Genomic DNA, 19,261 nt, shown 5'->3' with positions numbered 1-19,261 from the left:
AATAATGCACAGAATAAAAGAAACCAAGTTACAACTAAGTATGTAAAACAATTAACAGAAAAGGTCAAATAAATTTAAAATATAAAAATTAAATCAATGATGAAGAATATAACAAGATAAAATTATTTAATTAGTATGCAATAGTGATCTATACAATTTAAAGACATAATCTTTCACATTTAGCCTGTGTACACACTCGTCACCTCGTGTATACGACTTTCATCACATTACAATTATCACATCAATAACAATCCTAGGGGAAATTTCTCTCACACAAGGTTAGACAAGTCACTAACCTCGACTTGCTCCAATTTAATCAAGTAGTATGCCTTTTCCTCGATTTTACGACTCCGATCGACTCGAATCTAGTCATAATTAATTCGATACAATCAACAAAAATTATAGAATCAATTCCATAAAAAATACTATATTTTTCAATAAAAATCCGAAATTAACTCAAAAATTGCCTGTGGGACCCACGTCTCGAAATCCGGCGAAAGTTACAAAATATGAACGCTCGTTCAACCACAAATCTAACCATACAAAAATTACTAAATTACGATAACAATTCAACCCTCAAATCCTCAAATCTATCCAAGAGGGTTTTCAAATTTTTCCAACTTAAATCACCAATTAAATGTTAAAAACAGTGATGGATTCGGGTAATCTAACCAAAATTGAGTTAAGAACACTTACCCCGATGTTTTATCTGAAAATATCCCAAAGATTACCTCAATCCGAGCTCCAAATCGTTAAAAATGAAAAATGGGACGAAATCCCATTTTCAGAACTTAAACTTTCTGTCCAGACCTCTCTTCTTCGCGAATGCGACCGTCCTCTCGTGTTCGCGTAGACTAACTCAGACTGCCTCTCAACTTAACTCATCACGAGCACGACCAATGCTTCGCGAATGCGAAGCTTAGCAAACTCAGACCTTCGCGAACACATCCCTTACCTCGCGAATGCGTAGAACAAAAGACTAGGGTCCCCAACTGCCTCACTCCCCTTCGCAAACGCAAGGCCACTCACGCGTTCGCGATGCGCACACTGCCCTACCCTTCGCGTTCGCATCCTCTCCTCTGCGAACGAGTAGAAAAAAAATCTCACCATCTCAGAACACTCTTCGGGAATGCTAGTCTCCTCTCGCAAACGCGTAAGAGGAAACCCGAAAAATTGCAACAGCAGATATCAGCTATCTCACCAAGGTCAAAAATGATCCGTTAACCATCCGGAACACGCCCGAGCCCCTCGGGACCTCAACCAAATATACCAACAAGTGCTAATACATCATACAAACTTATTCGAGTCTTCAAAATCACATCCAACAACACTAAAAACACGAATCACACCCCAATTCAAGCTTAATGAAATTTAAGAATTTCCAATTTCTACACCCGATGCCGAAACCTATCAAATCAAGTCCGATTGACCTCGAATTTTGCGCACAAGCCATAAATGACATAACGGAGCTGAAAATTTTTGGAACTGGATTCCGACCCCGATATAAAAAGTCAACTCCCCGGTCAAACTTTCAAACTTAAATTCCTATTTTAACCATTTCATGCCTAATTTAACTATGGACTTCCAAATACAATTCCCAACACGCTCCTAAGTCCAAAATCACCATACGGAAATGTTGGAATCATCAAAATTCTATTCCGGGGTCACTTACATATAGGTCGACATCCAGCCAACCTTTTCAACTTAAGTTTTAAACTTTGGAACTAAGTGTTCCAATTCATTCTAAAATCTCCCCGGACCCGAACCGACTATCCCGACAAGTTACATAACAGTTATAAAGCACAAAATAAGCATTAAATAAGGGAACGAGGGTAAAACTTTTAAAACGACTGGCTGGGTCGTTACAGTCAGGTTAACAAAACCTTTGAAGTTAGGGAAGAACAAATGCAAAGATACCTAGATAAGTTACAAGTAACTTTGCACCGATTTAAGGAGTGGACTTTACAACATGTTCCTTGAGATTAGAATAGTGAGCTCGATTCCCTTGCAAATTTACGGTCATCGGTCGAGGACAACGTGCTTAATTCGGGGGCTGTCGTGCAACTCATGAGGTCATTAGTCGAAGAAGGCCACGCCGAGATAATTTCCACAAGCTTGACTTGGGATTGGAGAAATAAATACATAGAGTATTTGAAAGCCGGAAAGCTTCCCTCAGATCCGAAAGAATCGAGGGCCATGCGCATGAATGCAACACGATTCACCTTGTCGGAAGATGGAACCTTGTTCAGAAGAATGTTCGACGGTCCATTAGAAATATGTCTGGGACCAGGAGACACCGAGTATGTTCTGAGGGAAGTTCACGAGGGCACTTACGGAAATCACTCCGGTGCCGAATCATTGTTTCAAAAGGTAATCAGAGCCGGTTACGTGGAAAAATATGCAAAAGCGTTTGTCCGAAAATATGACAAATGTCAATGGCATGCAGCAATGATTCACCAACCCGGGGAACTGCTCCATTCGGTCTTGTCACCATGACCATTTATGAAGTGGGGAATGGACATCGTTGGCCCACTTCCATGGGCACCAGGTAAAGCTCAATTTATTTTATTTATGACTGATTATTTTTCTAAGTGGGTTGAAGCACAGGCCTTCGAGAAAGTTAGGAAAAAGGAAGTCATCGACTTCATTTGGGATCACATCATATGTCGATTCGGTATGCCATCTGAAATTGTGTGTGATAACGGAAAACAGTTCATCGGCAGCAAAGTAACAAAATTTCTCGAGGATCACAAGATCAAAAGAATCCTATCAACACCTTATCATCCCAGCGGGAAAGGGCAAGCCGAATCGATCAACAAAACCATCATCCAAAATCTTAAGAAGAGGCTAACTGACGCCAAAGGAAACTGGAAGGAAATTCTGCCCGAAGTTCCCTGGGCATATCGCACAACCTCGAAATCTAAGTACCGGGGCTACCCCATTCTCATTAGTTTATGGTACCGAAGCTCTAATACCGGTTGAAGTCGGAGAGCCAAGTATCCGGTCCCGATATGCAACAAAGGAATCAAATGACGAGGCCATGAATATGAGCCTAGAACTATTGGATGAAAGGCGCGAAATAGCCCTCATCCAACTTGTCACCCTAAAGAAACGGATCGAGAGATACTACAATCGAAGAACCAATCTTCGATATTTTAACGTCGGGAACTTAGTGCTAAGAAAAGTCACCCTCAACACCTGAAATCCCAATGAAGGGAAATTGAGTACGAACTGGGAAGGACCATACCAAATTCTCGATGTCACCGGAAAAGGGTCCTACAAGCTCGGAATGATGAATGGGGAACAACTACCGAGCAATTGGAACATATCTCACCTAAAATGGTACTACTGCTAAGGTACACCACTTTTTTATTCCTTTTCTATTTCAGATTAACACTTGTAGGTAGTCGACAAGAAATGATGATGGATTTTTCAGCATACGGCACGAAGTCTTTAGGTCTGAAAGTACGTGCTGCACTCTTTTTCCCTCAGACCGATTTTGTCCCAAATGGGTTTTTTCTGTGAGGTTTTTTACAAGGCAACGATGAATCATGCTAACTTAGAATCAAGCCCGATTACGAATCGACATCGAATATCTATTCAACAATATCTGAGGTTCCTTTGCAATCAACCTCGAATACTGGGGGCTACCCTCATATAAGTGTTATCTTCGAATATCAACTCTAGCGAGGAAAATACTTCATAAAGGGAGGGTCTCAATAGATAGGATTTATTGTAAGGGTCAAACGGTTAAAACGAATCGTGCCCACGTAGATTGCTCGAGCCCTGTTTCGATCGAGAATAAAGAAAAGTACCTTCCTTACAAACATCTTATGCTTTAAATTTTTTTATCTTCTCTCTTTACATCTCTTAAAGAGCTTTGTACTTCCGAAAATAACGAGCCCAAGGGAAATACTTAACCGGAATACGAACGATCTCTCCCTCACTCGGGGACTGCCGTTTGACTTAAACAGCTCATCGGGCCTCGGGAGCAAAAGACCTAATAGGCAACGCCCCGACTTCTAAAACTCACGGCTACCCCACTCGGGGATAATTATCTCGGGCAAGACCAGATAAAACGGAAAAACAAGCCCAATGGATAGTTCCTAAACTAAAAGGCTACGATCAATTTAACACGGCTCGGAGACGCCCGAAATCCGTTACAAAAATACGCCTTCAAAAAAGAAAAATCTTTCACAACCGGTTCTAAATGCTACCCTCGGCAAAGTCTCAAACTTAATATATTTTCGGAGAAAAACTTTGGTAACATCGAACCCCAATAACGCCTTAACCCAAAAAGGCAGTAAAGGCAAGGTTTGTTTGAAACCTCGAACATAACCTTATTGTTGCATGATAAGGTATTTCAATCTTTGTAAATACAAATAACAAAGCAAAGGAAAAATATGAGAGCCGAAAGTGAAATAAAAGCCTTATATTTATATACAGTGGTTTTTTACAAAGACCAAATTGGCCTAACACAAAAATTTACAGCGGCCAAAAACGGCCTCAGAAAAAATGTAAAAGATAAACAAAAAGTCCTAAGTGGCTTGGTCTTCATCGGAGGTTGCATCTCCATCCTCGGGATTTTCTCCATTTTCGGATTCACTTGAGCTTTTGGAGTCTTCCTCAGGGAAGGCCAGCCTCCGGGCCTTGGCTTCCTCTACTTTGGCATTTTCGATCTCAGCCATAATATCGAAACCCTGGGCATGAACTCCTTCGAAGGCTTCCCTTAGAGCTTGCTATTTTGCATGATCCTCCATGCCCTTGGCCTTGACCTGGATGGCCTCGATGTTGACCCTAAACTGGGCCACTTTAGCATCAGCTTTTGTATTGGCAACGGTCACCTCAGATCTGGCCACGACCACCTCAGATCTGGCCACTTCGAGTTCATTGGCCAAGCTTGCTTTATCAGAAACGGCCAACTCCAATTGATACTGAAGCTCCTTGATCTTCTTGACCTACATCGAGGCTTTCTCTTTTGCAGCTTGGAGTTGGGTCTTGGCCGACTCCAATTGCGCTTGAACAGTTTCCTTTCTCGAGGCTAAGATGTCCATGTTCTTTTTGAATTCTCCCGCCTCGGTGTGTATCACATCTACATGCGTCTGGAGCCATCTGATTTGTTCGAGCCTCTGTCGGACCTGCAGAATCGGATAATTAGTAGTTATCTTCAATTCATCTTCACTAACTTGAAGAACTCAGAATACATGCTCAGCCATCTCGGCATGCTCATCCCGAGCCATCGCTAAATCGGCCTGAAGCTTGTCACTAAGAAGCTTGTAAGTTGATTTTTTCTCAGTAAGATCCCGAACCTCAGCCTTGTGCTCCTCCCAGATTCGAAGGAAAGCCTCGTGATGTAACACCGAAGCCTGAAAATAAGAAAGAAGATGTTAGAATTATCTACAACTCCAAAGTTTAAAAGAAATAATGAGAGACCCTCGAAGTTACCCGATTTAGAGCATGTTGGGCCTCATTAAACAAGCAAGCGGCTCCCACCGCGTATATCACGGCTTGATCTTCCTCGGTCAGCAGCGATCTAAGGTAGCTAGGAATCCCCGTGGGAAGAGAGAAAACCCGAGCATCCTCCGGGACAGAAAGCACTATATTCCGCCTGCGATTGGGGTTAGCACTTGGGGCCGGGAATTGGTCCACCAGTTTTGGGCTCGATGAAATAATGCCAGATGATGGTATTTTCTTCTGTACCGATAAACCACCAAACCCGGTGACATCCTCCGAGGCAGCGGACTGAAACCCATCCAAGAAGCCATGGATACCAGTCGCCCCCTGAAGACCATCATAAGAGCGATCTTCCGACATATTGGCCTCACAAATCTTAGCGTCCAAAACCTGAGGGGATCCAGAGATTTTGATCAGTCCGAGCTCGTCCCTCGGGATAGCTTCCACTGCCCGGGAAGCCTCATCCCCGGCCTCTTTCTCGACCATCTCAACTTGGGACGGAGTGGCCTTAACTTTTTCTGGTTCAGGAATTTCGGCCTCAGCTCCCTCATCAACCTCCACCGATTCAGAGGACTTTTGAATCAAAATATTAGCCCGCATACGGGCCACTAGTTTGGAATTATCTTCCTCTTCTCCTTTTTCAGGCCCATCCCTTAATCGGTGGATCAAGTCCAAAGGAATAGCACCGGTGTCCCCCTTGGGCTTGCGAGACTTCCTCACCGGTTTTTTCTTTTCCGAGACCGGGGAACTCAAAGCCCTTTTTATTTTCTTCTCTTTGGCCTGCTTCGGAGCAGCTGGAAGGACTTCTTCGTCACCATATGGGGACCTCATTGCAACATCCTTCCCGAGGCCTACAAAGGAAAAACGTGGAGTAAGCAAGAGAAGAAGATTGAACGATAACCGTTCTAAGAGAGAAACTTACCAGGATTGCGGGCCTCCCATCGACCCTTTGATAACTCTGTCCAAGCACGCTCGGAGTATGGTCTATGCGACACCAGACCCTCGACCCATTGCTTGAGTTCCGGAATCAGTTCCGGCATCTGGGCCACAGCTAATCACAAAAAAAAGAGTAGATAAGGAAAGAAAATGAAAAGTAAAATAGCAAAATTGGACGTTTAAAGGGAAATACTACTCACGATTCATGTTCCATTTCTCAGGAAATGACATGTCTTCAACAAGGATCAGGTCCGAAGTCCTTATTCGAAAAAATCGGCCCATCCAACATCGGTCATGAGTCTTGTCTATGCTCGAGAACGGGGCTTTGTTGGCTCGGCGAGCAAGCTTGATCAACCCTCCTCGATAGAGTCGGGGACTGTAAAGGCGCATAAGGTGATCGAGGGTGAAAAGACTCCCCTCGACTTTGCTTGTAAAGAATCGGAGGAGAATCATTATTCTCTAAAAAGAAGGATGGATCTGGCCGAGGGTAACGTCGTATCCCTTGCAGAATGCGGCGATGACAGGGTCTAAGGGACCCAACGTGAAGGGGTAAGTGTAAACACTTAGGTACCCCTCCACGTAGGTAGTAATCAATTCCTCGGGCGATGGGACTACCACATGCTTTTTGCCACCGTTGCATTCCTTTTTCACTTTGTCGAGGATTTTCTCGGTGATTGAGCACATGTACCTCGAGATCGGCTCACATCGGCCCGGTACCGAGGAGGATTTTTTGACCTTAAAGTCGATGACAGTTGGGCACCCTACCAGAACGAATTCCTCAGGGTGGGGCTCTGCCACATCCTCACCACCGGCGAGTCGTGATGAAGAAGCGACCTCTTTTTGCGGCATCATTTTGGAGGTTTTCGCCATTGATGAACAAGGGAAAAGAGAATTATGATAGTATGCAGTTTAATTAGAGATCTAGAAATTTGGGTGTGAAAATTATGAAGCAAAGGGATATTCTGAAGAAGAAGCAAGAGTAGAAAGAGCTTTGAGTGTAAAGTTTGAAAGAGAAAAGATAAGGTTCTTATAGGTTGCTAGCGACGGTTCGGAACCAGTAATAGCCGACCAGCAACTAACAAGCATTTAATGCCTTGGTAACTGGACCGACGGGACGTTCCATCACATATGTCATAATCGGGCTCGTCGCTGACATCATTACCCATCGAGTCAGAGTTCAAAAATTCATATCGTTTCTCGCCATCTTCTTTATGAGAAACGAGGTGTAACGACGATGTAACGACCCGACCGGTTGTTTTGAAAGTTGTTGCCCCGATCCCCTATTAACTTCTTCACCCATATCTATTTCTGCTATCGTGATTTGCCGGGAGGTTTCGTTTTGGTTTTTGGAGTGATTTGGGATATTTAGTCCCTAAACGAAAGCTTAAGTCTTAGGGTTTTGACTGTAGTCGGAACTGTATAAAGACGACTTCGGAATGAAGTTTTGTCGATTTCGTTAGCTCCGATGAGTGATTTTGGACTTAGGAGCGTGTCCAGATTGTGTTTTGGAGGTCCGTATCTTATTTAGGCTTGAAATGGCGAAAGCCGATTTTTGGAGATTTGGACCGGTAGTGGAAATTTTGATATCGGGGTCAGATTCCGATTCTGGAAGTTGTAGTAGGTCCGTAGTGTTGAATATGACTTGTGTGCAAAATTTGAAGTCATTCGGATGATATTTGTTCTATTTCGACGTCATTTGTAGAATTTAGACTAGAATCCGTGCATAATCCGTATTTTTGATGTTGTTCGACATGATTTAAAGGCTCGACTAAGTTCGTATGGTGTTTAAGGATTGGTTGGTATGTTTGGTTGAGGTCCCGTGGGCCTCGGGCGTATTTCGGATGCTCAACGGGTCATTTTTGAACTTAGGGAGTTGGCAGATTTTCTGGTGTTATTGCAGACTTTTTTCTTCATCGCGTTCGCGAGGGAGATCTCGCGATCGCGTAGGTCATTTGAGAGGTCAGCTAAAATTGATCTTCGCGTTCACGAAGATGAAGATGCGATCGCGTAAGGTTATCAGGCAGTGCACCGCGAATGCGTGGGCTAGGCCGCGTTCGCGAAGAAGAAGTGAGGCAGCAGTGGAGTTTGAGTGTTACTCTTCGCAGTCGCGTGAAGACAATTGCGATCATGTAGGTGTGAGCAGCTAGTGCATCGCGTTCGCGTAAGTTTTACGCATTTGCGTAGAGTAAATTTCTAAGGGAGCGAAGTTGTTCTTCGCGATCGCGATTAAGGGACCACTGGGCAGAATTTAAAGTTCAAAAATGAGGGTTTAAGTTCATATCACAAAATTTGACTGAGAGCTCGGTAGAAGGCGAAATTTGGAGAGATTTTGTGAGAAAGTTATTGGGTAATGATTCCTAACTCCTTTATGATTAAATCCCACTAATCTATGCTTGATTTCATCATTTAATTTCAGGTTTGGGGTGGAAATAGGGGGAAAATTACGAAAAGTTCTTAAGCCGAATTTTGGAATTTTGATCGAGATTTTGGTATCGGATTTGAGTGAATTTGGTATGGTTAGACTTATGAGTGAATCGCTGTTCATAATTTGTGACTTTTACCCAATTCCGAGACGTGGGTCCGGGGAGGCTTTTTGGGCGTTTTTCTAATTTCTTGCCTTAACTTTATTTTGTTAGCTAGATTAGTTTCTTGTAGCTATATTTATGTTATGTAATTGATTTTGGCTATATTTGGGCCACTCGGAGTCGGATATTCGTGGAAAGAGCATTGTGACAGATTGATTTGAGCTTGGTTCGAGGTAAGTGGCTTGCCTAACCTTGCGTGGGGGAACCCCCTCCCTCCCTTCCCCCTCCCCCCACACCCAGGATTTGGTACTATTTGATATGTGAGCGTCGTATACGTGAGGTGACGAGTACGTACACGGGCTATTTGTTGTATAACTCCATTTTTCACTAAGTCAAACTTGTTTTCTCCTTATTTGAAACACGCTAGCATATACAACTATCCTGTTTAGACTAGAATAGTATGCCTACATGTTTAACTGCCTATTTGAACTCTGTGCAGCATGTTTAGTGAAATTTCCTGCATTCCTTGACTTGAACTTAGTCTAAACTGTAGGATTTCTTGCTGTAAGTATTATTTCGGTTGGTTGCGCTGCATATTTACTTTAGGACTATAGAACGGTATTTCGGGAGATCCCCCTGTACTGCATATTTACTTTGGGACTACAGAACGGTATTCCAGGAGATCCCCGTGTACTACATCTTTACTTTGGGACTACAGAACGGTATTCCGGGAGATCCCCCTGTTCTGCATATTTATTTTGGGACTACGGAACGATGTTCCGAGAGATCCCCCTGCATATTTACATTTGGGACTACGAGACGGTATCTCGGGAGATCCCCTGTTGCTATCACTGTGTTCTGAGCTGTTGTCTTTCATTGATTCTATTCCTGTTAGATTTTCGTATTTATTTTTCCTGCGATATTTGTTTTAGTCCTATTTCATTATATTTATACCAATAGGGCCCTGGCCTGATCTCGTCACTACTCGGCCGAGGTTAGGCTTGGCACTTATTGGGTACCGTTGTGGTGTACTCACGCCCTTTCCTGCACATATTTTTCGTGTGCAGATCCAGGTTCATCTTACCAGCCTCATCACTAGTTGCAGTCGCTGCTGCTTATTGGAGACTTCAAGGTACATCTGCTAGCGCCCGCAGATCCTCGGAGTCCCCCTCTATCCCTCTATGTTCATTTTGCCTTCTTTCAGTATAAATGATGTATAGAATGGTTAAGACTTCTTAGTAGCTTGTGACTTACGGTATTTCGAGTTTTAGAAAATTATTTTGTACATTTTCAAAGGTGATAATTGTATATGCCGAGTGACATTCAGTTGCTTATTAGATTTTTGTTACTGTTAGTAGTTAATGTTCATACTTTAGTTTCATTTCCGCAAAAGTGTTAGGCTTACCTAGTCGTAGAGACTAGGTGCCGTCACGACGGTTCACGGAGGAAGAAATTGGGTCGTGACACGAGGGGACTATCTGTATACAGTCAAAACCGAGTTTGCCCTTCGTATGACTAATCGAGACTCAAACATGATAGACCAAGGTTCAACCTCGTGTAAAATCGAGCCATGATGCGAAGTTAGGTTGCCGAGCTCATGACCCAGAGACCGATCAAGATCAAGATCAAGATCGGCCAAGATCGAGATTGAGCAAAATATAGACTGATCAAGATCGAGATCGGCCAAAATAAAGACCGATCAAGATCGAGATCGGCCAAGATCGAGACCGACCAAAAATAGAGATCAGCGAGACCGAGTAAATCTTATCGAGCCAAAAAATAAAAAAGCTAGAATATCCGTAATTGGGCGAGAATCTCTGCGGAAATCCCAGCGCATATCAAGGAAAGACCAATTAATTAATCTATTATGGAATTCCTTACTGTATTTAGGATTATATTGAGAGTAGGACTTTCCTACTATATAAAGGGGGTCTGATCATTTGTAGAAGGGAGAGATTATTTTCATGCAATACACTGCCTTTTTTCAGCTTCATTATTTTGTTATTCTGTTAATATACTAGCGGAATTTTCATTTGGTTCGAGGGCGATCGAACTTGAGGGTCAAGGCTAATTGATTCATTTGTTGATTTCAATATATATATATATATATATATATATATATATATATATATATATATATATATATATATATATATATTCTCAATTTGTACCAAGTTATATCACGTATCCTTAGAGTCGCGTATAAATTCAATTGTTATCTATTTTTCGGGTAAACACCATGAAATTTTCAAATTTCACTTGAAGTTTAATTTTTCGAAATTTTGAAAAACTTCAAAAAATTATTTTTAAAATTTTTTATATCAAATCATTCGTTAAAATTCAAAAATAGCTCCAAATTTTATTTATGTCCGAATACAACTCTAATTTTTAAATAGTATTTTCACTTGAATTTCTTTTTTACCTTTTTTCCCGAAATTTCATAATTCTTATGTCCAAGTTCCCACTTAGTCTTAATTTATTTTTGTTAGAAAACTCATTGATCAGTACACCTCCGAGTAGGGCGGGTTATTTGAATTCAGTATTTTGGCGTGAAGTGTATAGATAAAGTTTACTAAAATTATACCGAAAAGTCCAAAGTGCAGTCAATTTAACTTCTTGTCGCTAAATGTAGACCAACATGCAAGGTGTCATATATATATATATATATATATATATATATATAGTACTCACTCATAAATCATCCAGTGGGCAATATGGTTATGGTCCTACTGACAAATATGCTACTGAAAGCATTCCTCCACAGCTGTTAGTTCAATCAATTAAAATAGGGATTTAAGTTATACATGGCTTGAATGTTTACATTACAAGTACAATTTAACTAATTATAATAAATAATAAATATCACATTTATCCTAAATAATTACATATTATCAGTCAAGATAATCGAATAAGTTTATACACTATAAATGCACAAAACTTAAATTCGTAAAAGTACTGAGCACAAGAAAATAGTTTTACTTCATCTGGAAAGATTTATAATGATAAAACCAAAAGGCATCCAGTGAGACTCTACCCCGGTAAAAAGAATTACTCGATGTATACACAAAATTAAGTAAAAATATACATTAATTAATCATAGCAGGTGATTAAAAAGTATGCAAAAGATACATTATGCTTTCGTTAGTTTGGTGTAATTTTACCGCTCACCCTCTTTCCACAATCAATTCAGAATGTCTTTCACAGTTCTTCCTTAACTAGCACGCTAACTTATTTCAATTTTATCGACAGAAATTCTGCGCTGGTCATAAACCCATCTAAAACGCATAATAAATAAATCGCAGAATCGTTTAAACGTTGTGACAGCTAAAGCTTTGCTTAGAAAACTTTGGTTACCCTTTTTGCAATTTCCAACAAGACTACAAAATTCTTCGATCGACTTGGGCCATACCACAATGGAAACACACACACACACAAAAAAAAAAAAAAAAAAAAGAACTTCTATGATACGCCATTTTATGATCCACATTAGAATACTGCGCAATCGTCTCTTATTTTTAACTTTTTCTCTTGCTTTGTGGAAATTTCAGTAAAAGTATCATTATATCACTTTTGGAGTAAGAAAATTTGGAGAAGACCAGGATATAGCCTGACTATCAAAAATTGAATTTGGACTGTATGTGTATATTAATCAGTTAATCTCCACAAGATCGTGCGTTGCTCTGCATCTTGAACTCTTTATGGTCTTAACCTTACAATATGTTAAAGTGCTATTTGTACATTAAGCCCATTTATAATTTTAAAATTATGAAAATGATCTTTTTAGATATTTTTTATATAAATATAAATTTTTTATGTGTAAAAGTAAATTTCACATTTGTAAAAAAAAAATTTGAATCATAAAACTAAAAACAGATCTGTAAAGAGTCACAAATCCATCTCAAGGACCAGATCCAGTGCAGATCCCTTATATTCAAATCTCATGTTTACATGCATGCTAGCTCTCACATTTTATATGAATGAAAATACTTCTTGAAATATATCTTGGCTTTTCCTTTGCTTTAGTGGGCGTTTGGACATAAGAATTATAAAATTCTAAAACAGGGGGAAAAGTTTTTTCAAATGAAAATGGTATTTCAAATTTAGAGTTGTGTTTGGACATGAATATAATTTTGGGTTGTTTTTGAAGTTTTGTGAGTGATTTGAGTGAAAATTTTAAAAAAACAGTTTTTGGGAGTTTTTCAAATTTTCGAAAATTTCCAAAATGCATTTTCAAGTAAAAATTGAAAATTTTATGAACAAACGTTGATTTCGAAAAAAAGTAAATTTTTTTGAAAAAAAGAGAAAAATTTCTTATGTCCAAACATGCTCTTAGTATGGGTCTTCGCAATAACTGCCATTTGCCATTATTAAGTACCGTTTGTCCACAAAATAAAAAAAGAAATCCCTTTTTTCGAATTTTGTTTTTAAAAATGTGTTTGTCCATGAAATTTTGTAAGTTTTTGAAAATAATTTTTCCAAAAGACAACTTTTTCAAAATTTTCACTTTTTTTTTCTCCACTCACAAGAATGCAACATAATTTCAAATTCCAAATACCATTTTTCAATTTACCCCAAATACTATTTTTTTTTTAAAAACATTATAGTAATTTTTATGTCCAAACACCTACTAAGTTATTTGGTATTGACTTTCACACTTAAACTGAGGCTTGAGCGTCAGAATGTTGATTTCACACTTATGTGGGACATTTACCACAAAATTGATTTTTAATCTCCACGAAACTGATTAAATCAGAATGTTGTATGTTTGACTTAAATTATTACTGTAATTTAGAAATGCAAACAACATTTTAAATTATTTTGCAGGATTACCAAAGTTGGAGAATTGAACTATTATTCTAACTTCAAAGAAAGTTCTAATTTGTTTTGGAGGAATAATGTCAATCACTTTCTTATCAAAGTTGGAGATTACTTCCACAAAATTTGTCTCCTTAATTATGGTTAAAATCTTGTTAGATCTATTTAATCGATGAGGCCAATCAAGTTTATCCCTGTGCCAAATATAGCCGCCTGCTGACTACAGGTCAAGGCACCGACTGCTATATAGATGAGACCACGTTCTTTGCTAAGATATCAATCAAATCCACAGCACAGACAAATTTCATTTTCCAGAAGAAGAAAACTAAAATGGGCACAGTTCCTTCACCACACTTTGTAATCTTTCCTTTCATGTCTCATGGCCACACTATTCCTCTTCTCCACCTCGCCACCCTTTTGCGCCACCGTTTTGTCGCCGTCACCATTTTCACCACCCCTGCAAACGCCCCCTCCATTCGTGATTTTCTACAAGATGAAACCATCTCAATAATTGAGCTCCCTTTTCCTAAAGACGTAGATGGTATTCCTCCTGGTGTTGAAAATACCGAGAAGCTTCCCTCCATGTCCTCTTTCTATCAATTTGCGAGAGCTGCTAAGCTGATGCAGCCGCTGTTCGAGCAAGCTTTACTAGGTTTGCAACCCGCGACATGTATAATATCTGATGCATTTCTTGGATGGACTCAACAATCTGCTGAAAAATTTGGTATCCCGAGGTACTTTTTCTTTGGTATGAGTATTTTCGCCACGACCCTATACCAAATTCTTGGCATAGAACGTCCTCAGGCTAGAGCTATTTCACCAGACGAGCCTTTCGTATTTTCAACCTTTCCCTGGTTGAAGCTCACTAGAAATGATTTTGAACCTCCTTTTGGAGATCTTGAGCCCAAAGGTCCAGCCGTGGACTTCATGTTAGAGCAAGGTATTTTTGTTGATCATCTCATCTGAAGTTTAAGATCACGTTTACATATGCATATTTATGTCTCAATATGCCTCAATCTTTCACATGTGGATCGGAGTCTTTTTCTTGGGCCAAACATATGAAAATATTTTTTTTCTGTAACGGTGAAATTTGGATGCAGGACTGTGATGATTCCAATGGCGGAACTGTGTATGGTGAAGGGTATTCAATTGAATTCTCTTTGCCGGACAATTGTACTGTGCGTATATAGGGTAAAACAAAATTATGTATATAACTAACTTGTTGAATCCTTTTCATATAATGAGAACTTTTAGTGTAGTGTTTCTTGAATTCCTTGTTAGAATTTTTGGCTCCATCACTAAATGATTCCACATTAAAATTATTTGCATCTCATTTGCAGAGAGTAAGCTTTTAGTACTTAAATATATTTATGTTTATTTATGTCTAAACAGGTTCTTCCCTAGCAAACAGCCGTGGCATGATCACCAACAGCTTTTACGAACTGGAACCAAGATTTGCAGACTATTGGAACCAACACCTCGGACCAAAGTCCTGGTGTGTTGGGCCTCTTTGCCTAGCCAAGCTGCCCATGACAGCACAGCTATCGCAACCCGACAAAAAATATGAAACATGGATGCAATGGCTCAACAGTAAGTTGGCCGACAGACAACCTGTTCTGTACGTCGCATTTGGTACTCAGGCAGAAATTTCCCCCGAGCAAATACAAGAAATTGCCAGAGGACTAGAATTATCAAACACGAGTTTCTTATGGGTGACAAGACCAAAAGTATTGGAGCATTTGGAGGGGTTTGAAGAGAGGGTAAAAGATAGAGCATTGATAGTGAAAGAATGGGTAGATCAGTGTGAGGTGTTAAGGCACAAAAGCATCAGAGGGTTTTTAAGTCACTGCGGATGGAATTCTGTTTTGGAAAGCATATGTGCCAAAGTGCCGATTTTGGCACTACCCCTTATGGCTGAGCAGCATCTAAATGCACAATTTGTGGTTGAGGAAAGTGGTGTGGGACTAAGGATTATGCCAAGGAATGGATCAACGAGGGGTTTTGTGGAAGCGGAAGAGGTTGAAAAAATGGTGAGAGAGTTAATGGAAGGTGAAAAGGGAAAAAGGGTGAGGAAGAAAGTGAAAGAAATGGGAGAAAATGCATGGGAAGCTATGAAAGAAGGTGGATCATCTTGGTCAACATTATGCCTCCTTATTGATGATGCTTGCGGCGGAAAACAAGTTTTAATTGATGTTTAAAAGCCAGCTTTGGGCATATTTGTGTTCAATAATAGACTGTTTGCTTTAATCATGCTATCAAATAAGGAGTTTGTAGTTTATTTAGTTGTATCCTATGGTTAATAGATTGTTAAGTCTACAACATATAGGTGGGCTTGCAGCTAAGAGTCATTTTGGGCATCTCTCCTGCTATATAAAAATCTCCATAGAAGGGTTCCATCCTTCTATTTCTTTTTCGGCTCCTTTCAATGTTCGGTACTTGCGGTGGGGTCGATTAAATTCGAATTAGCGCGAACAAGTTCCACTACAAGAAATAGCGTATTAAATGGAAATTTTTCTGAGAATTATAAAAGAAAATTTGCAGGTAATTCATTTTGTTGCGGATTTTCCTTCCACAAATAATCCGATGGAAAACCTTCGTAGGTAATTAATACTTGCAGATTTTAAAAATCTCTAGATAAGTTACCTGAAAATTTTAAATTCGCATGTAAATTAGCTGGGGATTTTAGATCCGCACGTAAATTAGTTACGGATTTTTTTGGTGAGAAATACCAAAAAAGCGCATGAAACTTTTGGTAAAAGTTCACGAGAGAAAGGAGTTTATTTGCGGATTTTCCTAGGAAAATATCTGCAAGTACATCCCCATAAATTCCCAAATGAATTCTTTAGAAATATTTAGGCAAAAATTTATATTGTCATAACATTTTTATTTTCAGAATTATTTTCTTATTAAGGCAACCTTCTAAATACATATTTTTGTGTCTTCTGTTAATTATTATTATTACTAAGTAATTTTGGAGACAAGAGTGGGTTGCTCTAGTGGTAAGCACCCTCCACTTCCAACCAAGAGGTTGTGAGTTCGAGTCACCCCAAGAACAAGGTGGGGAGTTCTTGGAGGGATGGAGCCGAGGGTCTATCGGAAACAGCCTCTCTACCCCATGGTAGGGGTAAGGTCTTACATCACATGAAAAGCCCATACTAGGTGTAGTCAACAACTGTTGGACTCTGTGGCATCAGGAGCGAGCAAGACTATCTTTGGTGAATACAATAAGAACTGGGTGCTTTGCCCATGCTGTTATCCGCCGCCGAAGCGCTCAAGGGATTCATGCTTGAATGTCGAGATCAGGGGACTCTATCCAATCCATGCGGCAAATTTGTTTATGGTGGGAAAAACTCAACAATAAAAAGAAATAAATAGAATATAAAAAATCATTGAATTTGTTTGCTCTGATACAAGAGATCGGCCCCGAAGCAAGATATGGTGGGTGCCAGCAACTTGTACACACTACCCTCTCCAGACCCCACTTATGAGATTATACTGGATTATTGTTGTTATACAAAGTAATTTTGGACTCCCGACTTGGAAAGTTACATCACATGAAAAGCCCATACTAGGTGTAATCCATAACTGTTGGACTCTGTGGCATCAGGCTCACACCTGTTAGCCAATATGGGACAAGAGGATATTCCAACTATTACTTCTCTTCCCATGGAGTATTTATTAACTAATTTATCCATTTTTTTAAAATAGTGCATTAAATAAAGATTCCATAAATAAATAAAAATATTTTCAAGTAAAAACAAGTGAATAAAATTATGATTACATTTTTAAATTAAATATATTCATAGTTATTTTTTTTCTAAAATTCTATTTATAATCCTGAAATAACACATTAAATGTTTTATAAGAAAATACATTAACTAATAAGAATTAAACATATCGTACATTGATTAAGCAATTGATAAGAATTGTTTTGCTAATTCCAACAACGTAAGCAAGATTACATTATTTCAATAATAATGTTAGAAATTAATCAAGAGATGATGTTAGAAAATAGAATCATAAGATCACTTGATAAATAAATTTCAATACTATATTTTACAAACTAATATCACTTAAGCAACATACCACAATTAAGTTTCATCATACTAACTATACATGTATGTAAGATAAAAAGTTAATAAAATTAGTTATATTTTATAAATATAACTTAATATTTTCTGCTTAGAAATTAAACTTAAATTGTTCAATTATACGCAATTTAGTATATTTTTTATGATATTAGCTTTATCATATCCTTTTATATCAATCATACCATCGTAATTCTTAATATAACTAGATTTATGATAATTATTTTTTTATGAATTTGTTCAAAAAATAATAACCAGTTATATTATGCTCAATAACTTGTAATATTCAATCCAGCATATATCACATAATTAAGTAGAAGTTAATAAAAATTAGTTATATTTTATAAATGTAACTTAATATTTCTCTATTTAGGATTTAACTTAAATTATTCACTTATTCACAATTTAGTGTATGAAGATATTAGATTTATTACATCCCTTTATATTAACCATATCAAAATTTTAATTCTTAAAATAACTACAGATATGATAATTAAACTGCTATTAAATTTGTTCTGAAAACAAAAATATTAAACGACTATATTATGCTCAATGACTTGTAATATTCAACCCAGTTAACCTATCTCACAAAATTAAGTTTTATATAGGATCAATGTTTTAACTATATTTACCTACAAATAAATCGATAATATATAAAATAGATATGATCAATCCTGAAGGATGAATTTTACATATCATGATTTTGTAATGCTTAAAAGAATAAATTTTAAATTAAAAATGACTTTTTCTTATATTTCAAATAATATTTTTAAAGTGTATTGAAAGAATTTCAATGTTAAATATGTGGCTATAAAATCTCACAGAAAAATTTTCAAGTTAATATATATCCAACTAAATCAACAACTATAAAATTTCCATATAAATTTCAAGAACAAATTCCCAATCAAAACCATATCAATGAAATACTGAGGTAAATTCGCAAAAATAAGTTTTCAGCTAAAATCATACAAATAATCTTCAGTTAATTTCTTAGATAATAAATTTTCTAGGTAAATTCCAAAACACTATTTCCAGCTAAACCCACAATAATAAATTTAAGATAATAAAACTCTCGAGTAAATATTTAAGAAATAATTCAAGCTAAAATTGAAGCAACAAAGTTTTTAGGTAATTTTCTAGCTAATAAAATACTCATGTCAATCCTCAAGAATAATTCCCACCTAAAATCGCAGCAATAAAATCTCCAAGTTAATACCTAGTTAATAAATTCTCCAGGTAAATCCCCAAGAAATAATCCCCAACTAAAATCACAATAAAATATTCCTAGGTAATTCCCTAGGTAATATAATCCACATGTAAATCTCCAAGAAATAATCCCTAACTAAAACCGCAAGTAACAGTACTTGCGGAAGTTCCTACGAAATCACAATGAAAATAATACTTTTATAATTTTTTATTATTTATCTGCGAAATTACCCACAA

At 38.1% G+C, this 19,261-nt stretch overlaps 1 protein-coding gene across 1 annotated transcript; it reads left to right on the top strand.

Moving 5' to 3' along the window:
- The first annotated feature begins 13,938 nt into the window (after nt 1-13,938).
- LOC104096197 (UDP-glycosyltransferase 90A1-like) lies at nt 13,939-16,143 on the top strand. Its single transcript, XM_009602529.4, has 2 exons — nt 13,939-14,670; nt 15,123-16,143. The coding sequence occupies exons 1-2, from the start codon at nt 14,061-14,063 to the stop codon at nt 15,926-15,928; spliced, it is 1,416 nt and encodes a 471-aa protein (XP_009600824.1). The 5' UTR covers nt 13,939-14,060; the 3' UTR covers nt 15,929-16,143.
- Nucleotides 16,144-19,261: the final 3,118 nt, after the last annotated feature.

Source organism: Nicotiana tomentosiformis, chromosome 3 (assembly GCF_000390325.3).
Source record: "Nicotiana tomentosiformis chromosome 3, ASM39032v3, whole genome shotgun sequence".
In the NCBI taxonomy this organism is placed as follows: Eukaryota; Viridiplantae; Streptophyta; class Magnoliopsida; order Solanales; family Solanaceae; genus Nicotiana; species Nicotiana tomentosiformis.
The sequence above is the reverse complement of the archived record's forward strand: the minus strand, read 5'-3'. Positions and strand labels throughout refer to the sequence as shown.

What these genes read in the sequence shown, in the direction of transcription:
- LOC104096197 (XM_009602529.4), top strand. Translation starts at nt 14,061, where the DNA reads ATGGGCACAGTTCCTTCACCACACTTTGTAATCTTTCCTTTCATGTCT. An exon ending in GGACTTCATGTTAGAGCAAG is followed by an intron (nt 14,671 to 15,122) that starts GTATTTTTGTTG and finishes ATGTCTAAACAG; the next exon opens with GTTCTTCCCTAGCAAACAGC.